Source organism: Callospermophilus lateralis, chromosome 6 (genome assembly GCF_048772815.1).
Source record: "Callospermophilus lateralis isolate mCalLat2 chromosome 6, mCalLat2.hap1, whole genome shotgun sequence".
Taxonomy (NCBI): domain Eukaryota; kingdom Metazoa; phylum Chordata; class Mammalia; order Rodentia; family Sciuridae; genus Callospermophilus; species Callospermophilus lateralis.
In genome coordinates this window covers 5,447,618-5,457,594 of record NC_135310.1, presented here as the reverse complement: position 1 = coordinate 5,457,594, position 9,977 = coordinate 5,447,618, and the positions used below count along the sequence as shown (strand labels likewise).

General features: G+C 44.2%; 1 protein-coding gene across 8 annotated transcripts in view; it reads left to right on the top strand.

Annotated features, from left to right (window-relative positions):
* The first annotated feature begins 2,065 nt into the window (after positions 1-2,065).
* The window catches only part of Qki (QKI, KH domain containing RNA binding), a 135,898-nt gene continuing 127,986 nt past the window's right edge, over positions 2,066-9,977 (top strand). For 5 of the 8 annotated variants that reach the window (XR_013091576.1, XM_076858049.1, XM_076858048.1 and 2 more), the window contains exon 1: positions 2,113-2,345. Coding sequence is in view for 7 of the 8 variants with exons in the window: in XM_076858049.1 (XP_076714164.1) it covers positions 2,204-2,345 (142 nt within the window). In the remaining variant the exon portion in view is untranslated. Of the gene's footprint in view, positions 2,346-9,977 lie in introns of all 8 variants that reach the window. The other 3 variants (XM_076858052.1, XM_076858054.1, XM_076858053.2) reach the window with 2 other exon arrangements.

Here is a 9,977-nt window from a genome sequence, read left to right as displayed (position 1 = left end):
AGTAATATAATTATAAAATAAGAAAAAGAACTCTGTAGCTTTTCAATTAGAGTCAGAAGCTGCTGGCTGAAGAAATATTTGCTCAAAATTCTTTTAGTACTTTGAGCACAACACATACAAGTGCTCTTCAGATGTGTAAAGCAGTTTGTGACAGTAAGGCACCGCTAAATTCACAGTAAGGCATGATTAGCCACTCCTAACTCTCAAATGGGTAATTTGATATTAAATAATTGTGTGTGCATTAATTGAACACGTTATAAAGAACTTGCAATGAAACGCAGACGCAAATGTAGTAACTGGCAAGTTTCATAAATCAAAAAGGACTTCACGGTTGCAATTCACAAAATTGTGCCCCAAGCAATTTTTAAGTATTTGAAATCCGTTATATTTTATGTAAAAACCTCTTGCCCTCGATATTTTTCAAGTCTGTAAAAATAAATGTTGACTTTTGCTTTTCAAACTGTATATGCTCTTTATTTCATACGGTGACTTCATTCTATTACACAACCCTGATGCCATCTCGAAGCAAAACATCTCAAAACACTGTTTACGCTCCCCTCCTTACTCAGTCCACCGATGCGTTCACTGCTGAACCTAATTCGCTTTCTAAATAACGGAACCGCGCAACAAGCATCCCCTCCCGAGGGCGCGCGTCCCGCCGCCCACGCCGCCCGTGGGTGCGCACGCGTGACTGCGCGCGGATAGGCGGGTCCCCGCCCAGCGCTCCAAGGCTACTTTCCAGCTTCCCAGCGGATGGCCGCGCCACGGGGAGCGCAGGCGACGACGGGAGGGTCGTCACGCGCGGCTCCACCCGGGAGCGGCGCGCCCAGCAGGCGCCTGCGGAGCCCTGCGGAGGCATGCTGCGGCGCGGCCAGGGACCCAAGTCAGGCCTGCCCGCCCCACCCGCAGTCATGACCCGGACTCGTTCCTGAATAGAGACCGACGCCGCGCGGGTCCGACGGGCGGCGCACGATGCGAAGCCACCCAGCCCCCAACACCCAGGGCCCCGAGCTGGGGCGGCTCCGAACGGCCCTTCCTGTCACGGCACGAGGCGGCCGCCGCCCCCTCCCCACGCAGGCGCGCTCCGGGCCCCGCCCCCGCCGCGCGCTCGCGGGCCCGGCGGGGCGGGGCGACCCTCGGAAGGGGCGTGGCTACCGGCCTCGCCGCGCGCACGCGCTCTCGCGCCCCACGGCTACGTGTCGGGCCACGTGACGCCCACCCCGAGAGTCCCCCCTTGAAGCAACAGGACGTTAAAAAAAAAAAAAAAAATCTCTTTTCGGGGGATAGCGGGGAGGGTGGACGAGAGGTTTTAAAAAAACTATAGTAACGGGGGGGAGGCGAGGGCCGCCGGCGGCGAGCGCAGCGCCGGCGCGTCGTGGCGCGTCCCGGGGAATTCCTCTCGTCGACCGCGCCCGCCCGACCGCGCCCGCGGCCCCGGCTCCCGGCTGTAGAGCGCGGGGGCGGCCCGGCCCCCGCCCCACACGCCTGCGGCCCCCACCCGCGGCGCCCAGCGCCCCCCGCCCTCGGTCACCCGTCCCGGCACCCAGGCCGCCCGAGCCGGATCCGGAGGGCAGCACCGCGCCAGCGGCCGGGCCGGGGGCGGTGGGCAGCGGGAGCGCGCCGGCCGGGCCCCGCTAACGGCCGCCCTGCGCGGCCCCGCCCGCCCCCGCCCCCGGCCCTCCCGCCGCCCCTCCCCCCGCCGCCGGCAGCGCCGCCTGAACTGAGGCGAACTCCGCCGCCAAGTGAGTGAGGAGGAGGAGAGGAGGAGGAGGAAGAGGAGGAGCGCAGTCGGAGCGCGGCGGCAGCGGCAGAGCGCCGCGGCGGGGACAGCAGAGAGCCCGAGCCCGCGCACCGGCGGCGGCGCTGAGCGGCGCGACAGCAGCAGCGGCGGCCCGGTCCAGCGCGGCGCAGCGGCCCGCGCCGCACTCGGAGACCCGCCTCCGCCGCCGGCCTCGCGAGGGAGCGCCGCCCGGGCGGCCGAGGGCTGCCGGAGCGCGTCGGGCGGCGGAAAGTGCCTGCGGGGGGCGGGCGGGCGCGCGGAGCCGGCCGCCGCGGGGCTCGGCGCGGGGCCCGGAGCGGGAGCCGGCGCGGAGCGGGACGCCGCGTCCCGAGCGGCCGGCGGCCGGGGCTCGCCCCCGCCCCTCCCTCCTCTCCGGCGGCGGCGGCGGCGGCGGCGGGCGGAGTGAGCTGCGGAGCCTGGAATATGGTCGGGGAAATGGAAACGAAGGAGAAGCCGAAGCCCACCCCAGATTACCTGATGCAGCTGATGAACGACAAGAAGCTCATGAGCAGCCTGCCCAACTTCTGCGGGATCTTCAACCACCTCGAGCGGCTGCTGGACGAAGGTGAGCAGCCCGGCGGGCCCGGCCCGCCCGGGACGGAGGGGCGGCGGGAAGGTCACGGCCGGGCGGGACGCGCGCCCCGGGACCGGGAGGCCGGCGGCGGCGGCGGGCGGGCGCACAAAGGCGGCGGGCGCGCGGCGGGCCGGGACTGGGGCCCCTCCGGGCCCGGTGGCGGCGCGGGGAGGCGGCCGCGGCGGCGCAGGCCAGGGTCCCGGGCCACCCTCCCGCCGGCCGTCGGGTTCTGCGGGCGGCCGCGCAGTCGTGCGGGTGGGACCCTCGGGCCTCCAGCCACGCCGTGGCCGGGCGAGCTCGGAGTGCCCGCGGGGAGCACTTCTGCCCTTTTGTTGGGGAAGCGAGAGCAGTTAGGGAGTTTGACTTCACTTTTTGGGGGTGGGGTACGAAATGCCGCGCGCTCGGCCCGAGACACGGCCCGGGGCCGAGGGAACTCCGGCGGAGGGCGTGCTCCGGGCCGCCGCCCGGGGTCGGTCCGGAGAAAGCCCCAAGGAGCGAAAGTTTGGGAGAGCTGCGTGGCGGGGCGCCGCGGGCCGGAGATTGACGGCGGCCGACGCCGAGCTGGCCAAGTTGCGGCGGCCCGAGCGCAGACGCCCGTAGCCGCGAGGCGGCCCGCGGACTCGGCGCACGCAGCGAGTTGGTGCCGGAGCTGCCGGCCGCCCGAGGACGCCGAGGCCGCGCGCCGCGGGGACGCACCGCCGGCCCCAGATTTCCCAGGAATTTCGAGGTTTTTCACGTAGAGCCCAGGAAAGGAGAGGAGCCCAGGGAGTTGGAATGTCACGGAGGAACAAAAGACCGGAATATCTCCCTGGTAAAAGGGAGTTAGAGGGATCTCCGCAGCTTTTGTTGACTCGAAAGTCGAAGACGCGGTTCTAAAATGGGAAACCTTGAGGTGCTGCTGCCTTGTTTGGCTTAGGTGTTAAACGTACAGCAGTAACGCACCTGGCAGCGGGCGCTTGCCGCCTTGGATCAGCTTATCTGTTCATTCCAAATTGTTCCGGAGAAAACGAGCTGGCCCTTTAAGGGGCTCTGCTTTTCCTATTTGTGTTGGCATTTGAAAGATTGTGGAGGCAGAAAACTTTCTGGAATGTCAAAAAAAAAAAAAAAAAAAAAAAAAAAGCAAGCTGGAACTCTTAAATTGAATATTTCCAAATGTGAGCGCTAAGGGGCGCCAGTTATTTTTTTTTAAACCATGGAAACGTTTGCATCAAAATGTGTTATGTAGTATACTCAATAATCTGACCTGTGTTAAAGTTTAGTTGAAACTTAAAGATAATTTCATCTGCCGTTATGTGTTCATAAATGTTTACAAACATGGAAAACACTCAGTACGCAGTTTTTTTCCCACCTTGGCCTATTTTGGTTAAGTTTAAGGAATATTAGTAACAATTTCTAGTTAAAAATATTTAACTATTTTCTAGTTAAAAATATTTAAGTACAGTTGTTTAGAAAGAATCCTTTTATATACATTAAAACGAACATTGAACTTGACAATATTTAGAGTTAATTAAATTTTATTCCCAAAATGCTAAATTAAGTTGAACCGCATAGGAAATTATAAAACTCAGGAAATACTTCTATTGTTTATGTGCTACTTAAAATACTAAATAATTTGAGTTATAATTTGACTAGTTTAAAAGGTCTCTCATTTGTGTTTTTATGTTGATCTGAAAGCTCCAAATCAATTTGCATTTGGGTCCCTGTTAAGTTTCTAATCTTTAGCTTTAATAATTTTTAATCCTCCAAATCTAGAAGTTTCAGTTTTGTCATTATCTTTAACACCGGTTTCTTTCTTTCTTTCTGGTTGGAAATAGCAACCTTTTGAAGTATTTTTGAGTTTTAAATATGGAAGATCACTAGGATGATATATTCTTAACAATGTATTTTTCCTTTTTATATGGCTTATTCTTTCATTTTAGTCTTTTACCCTTTTCAATTCCCGGTTGCATAGATTGCTTCAGTGTGGTAGCTAGCATATTTAAAATGGACAGCATAATGACTAGGAAGTTTGATTGTTTTTTATCAGAGCAGTACAAACATGCAGGAAAGGGGGCTATTCCTTAGTGTGGAATAAGCTGCTTCCTGTAATTGTTAGCCTTATAATAAACTTAATTTGACTTAAGAAAAGTATTGGTTTCTTAAGTGCATCTCATTTTTTACTTGTTGGATAGTTTAATTGTGAATTTTGTCACGTTGTGTTTTACCCCTTTGTGGCCTGTCATTGTCTAAAACAAATTAATCATGATGTCTGTTTGTGGTTAGGAATTACATTTTTTTTTGTCTATAATGCTTGACAAAAATTCATATGAATTTCTAAGTTTTAGTTTAGTGATTAGTGAAGTTAAGATATTTTATTTATGAGTAGGCATGCTTTCTGATAAATACCAATTTTGATTGAGCCTCTTGGGCAATTTTGTTTTAAGATACTTTTTGAATAATACGTTTCAAAATATTTTGTCTGTCGTTGGAGAGTTTTTATTTGGCTAGTTGCACATTTGGGAGTTAAGTATTGGTTGGATTTCCCTACTTTATTAAAATGTCAGTGCTTTAGAAGAAGTATTTATTTCCATGCCAAGTTAAAGTTAACCTTTAGTCTGTATCCCGATTATAGACACTCTTTATGTTTTATTGTTTAGTTTTGTGTGGAGTTGTCAGTCTTTTTCTCCCAAGTATCTTCAAAAACGTGGTTGTTTTTTGAAATTGAGAACATATTTTAGGTTGGTCCAGTTATATAAATGTCCTAACTTCAGTTAATCCTAAAACTTAATCTTTTGGCAAAGTTAGAGATGATCACTGGATTACAGATGAAACAGGTCTTCAACTGCTCTCTCCAGAAAGTTTTCCACAGAACCCTGACCATCCGTGAAAAAGAGCTACACAAAAGAGTTTATAGGGAGGGTTTTTTTTTTTTTTTTGGTCCTGGAAATGGGAAGCAATAGCAGTAGTTGCAAATTTATGTGTTTATAAAATTTTGCAATTTAGAATGAAAAAAGTGAAGAATGAAATTAATTTGACTTAAAAATCTCAAATAGAGGAAAATGGAGAATAAGTAATTATTTAAAATCAGATTTTGAGTTTCATTTTTTTGAAGTATTTTTTTTAAGGGCAGTGGGGAGGTTAAAGTTGATAAAATTTAAAGATTTATAATATGATTTGTGAGGAAGGGTAGTCTAAGTATTATTGTGAATATTAGGAAATTTAGTGTGCAGCTCAGAAAAAGCCAACAAGATTCTGCATTCATGGTTTCAAAAATTATTCTTCATTTTCTGATTTTTTTTTTTTCCTGGTAAAATTTTTTCTTCTTCTTTAAAAATGTGAAAAGAAATATTTTAAATTGAAACTTGCTTAATAGTTAACATTTTTCCATGTAAATTTCATATTTATTCATTATTGGACATGTTGTTCCTGTAATTTCCTTGCATTTCGTTTTTATTTTAATAACTTTTTTTATTATTTATTTATTTATTTATTTATTATTAATTTATTTATTTTAATAACTATTTTTTTGAGAAACTCGTCTACAAAAGCTTTGGTTTAAAATTACATGGCTGCTGGTAATCAGAGGACTCTGGCTGTATAGTTTTTTAGAATTTTACCCCTTTTTTTTGTTGTTGTTGTTGGAGAAGGAAACCTTGTTGACAGTAATCAATATCTGTGACAGATTTTACTTGAGGTGAGGTAATTAATCTGTTGGTTTGAGGCTAAGCTTCTATTTTTGTACATGAGCCCTTGCACTAGTTGGGATAATAAAAAGCCTAGCATTTTATCATCGCTGTTCTTTCCATTATCCTTCTTTCTTCTTCCCGGGGAGGTGTCACCAGCTATATATGGCAGTAATGGAAATAGTAATTTTGTATTGTGTTATAGGCTATTTATTCAGCATTTATTCTGTACTGTCTGACCTAGAAGAGGTGGTTCCTTTTTAAACTTTATCCAGTTTACATGTTTTACAGTATGGTATACTTTCAAAGATATGTGACAGTTGTGGTAATAAAAATGTCTCTTTGCCAATTGCATTCACCCGTGTATTTGGTATGAACACTTTTTCCTTAATGATTTTGAGAATATCCAGTTGAAACAAGTACGTTTCACTTTTTTTTTGTTTGTTTTGTTTTGCCATGGTTCCGTCCCATGGCCTAGACATGCTCTGCAAGCACTGTACCACTGAGCCACACTCCCAGCCTGCATTTGATTTTTAAAAGTGCTTTGTGTACATTTCTTTTATTATTGCAGCACTGTCACTGTCCTGGAGCTGCATGGGACTTCATCAGGTTCTATGAGATCAATTTTTTTTTTTTTTTTTTTTTTAAGTGAACTAGTCTGGGGTGAAATGGAGGAAAATAAACCCTATTGCTTTGACCTGGCGTTTCCTGAAACATGATTCAGAGGCTACTTTTTTGAGGCCAATTATCTTAGAAATGTAATGTTTTTTCTTTTGTTTTTGTTAAGAAAATTACACCAATGAGATCACAGGAGCAGCTTTTTATAAACTGGAACTACGGTTTAGTTTACTTGAGAAATTCAATGTAGCTAATAAAGTTTGTCTGGTTTATTTGTTGATGCAGTTGTATGCAAAGATTGCCCTTCTCTGTCAGAGATGGAAAGTACTGGGACTTTGTTGGGTTTTGTTTGCTAACTTAAAAGATAGCCCACTGTCCAGCTGCTGTCAAAATATCTAAAAATCTCTTTTAAAGTCAAGGGGACTGGGGATAGTGAATAGGCCCATGTCAGGGAATCATAATTATATGCCAGATTTTTATTTACATGGTTGACAGGACTTTATTACTTCTTGGGATCCCTTTATTTGACATCAGCTGTTCAATGTGAATTTTAAGCTCTGTAGTTTTTTCTTGTAATGAGAACTTTTTGGGGAAACATACGCCATTTTGAAAAATAGGCATTTCAGTCTTGGGGCCCCAAATAGCTAGGTTATTTAATGTCCAAGAGAGATTCCTTACAGCCTTGTATTCATTTAACAGAAAAAGAAAAATATTCAGCTTATCAATCATTAGTATTTGTTAAGTTATTCTGACGATGTTAAGAAGTGGTCTGTGAACACCTATCCATTCTGCTTTTTTTTATATGCTACTTTATTACCACTGTTAATGTTGGAATATCTCCATCTGTTTTGTTTCTGTCTTGGAACTCATTCCTTGAAGGTGGTGGCTACCTTAGAGCCTGGCATGTGGATACATAAGTTTTTGTTGAATTAATGAATACATTGACACCTCATATTCTTTTTTTATTTTCAGTTCTCTAAAAATGGGATGTGTGTTATTTTTTAAAAATAGAAACATTAGAAACATTGTCTAATACAAAGTTAAGCAGTTATGTTCTGATTGGTGATGGTTTTGAATACTTAGAAAAGAATGTACAGAAATTTTTTATTTGTAGCACAGCACTTGCTTTTAAGTACTACAAATAATATTGATTAGTTTTATCACTATTAATTTTACTTTATATCACATCCCCAGTCCTTTTTGTTTTGAGGTAGGGTTTCTCTAAATTGCTGATGATGGCCTCCAACTTGTGCTCCTCCTCCCTCAGCCTTCTAAGTAGCTGTGATTACCAGCATGTGCCACCACACCTGGCTTGAATGGGAATTGGGAAGATAAAATTGCTTTACTTAATCAGCATAGTTTCTATTTAGTCCATAAATAAATTAGTCCAAAATAAATCAGTCTATAAACAGAAAGACCATCAGTGCTCATTTTAGCTCTTGAAAGTTTTGGCATTTATGAAATTATATGAAATAAACTTTTTAAAAAGTCATTTACCGGTAAAAGTCAATAATAGATATTGTGTTATATACAAAGCACAAAAATAGGAAAAATTCTTATTTCCAAGTGCTACTTTGGTGTGTTCAGGATAAAAGAAGACTATGAATACTTTTAATTTGTAAGCAAGCTGAGTGTGATCATATGTGGCAGATTGTCATTTAATACAAATAAGTTTTTTAAAATACAGGTGTGTCTCTAAGCTAGTTTTAAAACATTGCCATTAATTAGAAGACAAATTGAAATTGAGTTAGCTCAAACTTTGTCCTTACTGAAAGAAATCTACTTTTCTCCTCTAACAGTAACAGTGCTTAAAGATTTGCCATGAATTTTTAAGAATCAGGTAGCTTGTAGAAGTTCTTTGTTTAGGATTCTTATTATTACAAAAAAAAGCCTTACTTTTTCATAATTTTCTGAAGCAGAAAGTCTAGTTTGAAAAATTCAGCAATTCTAACAAGTCTAACAAAATTTTATTGTGTTTATAGTTTCTTCATATGTTGATTCTAACCTATATGTTTTATTGAACTAGCTTTTGAGGCTGATAAAGTGAATCAGCTTATTGTCATTTCTGTCATATTATTTATGAGAAGTAGAATTTGTCAGGTTGGGTGTTTTGTTATCAATGTGAATAAATCCACAAAGTGGTCCCTTGTTAGAGCCACCAGGCATGTGTGTGAGTGTGTGTTTGTATGTGCAGAAGGAAGAGATGCAGTGTGCCCTGCACTTGAGAGGGTGCTGGAGAATGGTAGGTTCCAGAGCAGGAGGCCTTTGAAAAAATGAGATACTTGCTTGGTCCAGGATTGAAAAGATACCGGGTCTTAAATAAATACCTTACCTTTGGCATTTGTATAGGATAAGTCATTTAAGAAAGGCACCATTACCTGGTCAGTAGCAAGTTATTGGGGAATCCTTGGTAAACTAAGCTAATTTGGTGGTTGGAAATACATAGGAAAAATTAAACAACAAAAGTGTATTACTTGGGCTGGGGATGTGGCTCAAGCGGCTAGCCTGGCATGCGTGCAGCCTGGGTTCGATCCTCAGCACCACATACAAATAAAGATGTTGTGTCTGCTGAAAACTAAAAAATAAATATTAAAAAATTCTCTCCCCTCTCTCATTAGAAAAAAAAATTTAAAAAAGTATATTACTTTTAAGAGAATAATTAGGGACGTGCATGATAAATACATGCAGTTTTTTTGTTTAAAACTTATTCATAAACTTATGATTTCATTTCATGGTATCTCAGTTGTACTACAAATAATATTTAAGAGCTCTATAGGAAAAAAAAAAACTAGAAAAATATTTCTTCTCAAATGTGTTTCAGTGTAGGGAAAATTAAAGTAATGCCAAAAGACCATATTATTTCAGGACTGCCACAGTCTGAAAGGCAAGGGGTGTCTTCATTGCATATGTGCAGAGACTCGGATCTGAGAGGTGGCAACTTGTCCACATGACAAGGCAAGGTTGTAATAATGGTTGGAGCAAGACTTGGAGTTTTACCTTTTGATTTGTTTTGTGTTGTACAACCATAGGAGAAAAACCCCATGTATGTTTCCGTATATAAAAAAACAACTTTTGCATTTCCTCAGATTTTAAACAAAGAAAAAGCAAATGGTTTTGTTTCCTAATTCTTCGATATGTTGAACTTGAACAAATCCAGTCAATTTCTTGGGGCTAAAATATGTAGTCTTTTCAAAGTGTGGGGAAAGAAAATTTCAGAGGCCACAACTCCGAAAATAAAGGTGTTTTTGGAGGATTTCAACTTGTTCACTTAAACAACTGTGCAGCTAAAGGATTTATGTAGTCTCCTTTAAATAGCACTATTGCTATTTTTAGTAACCGCTCA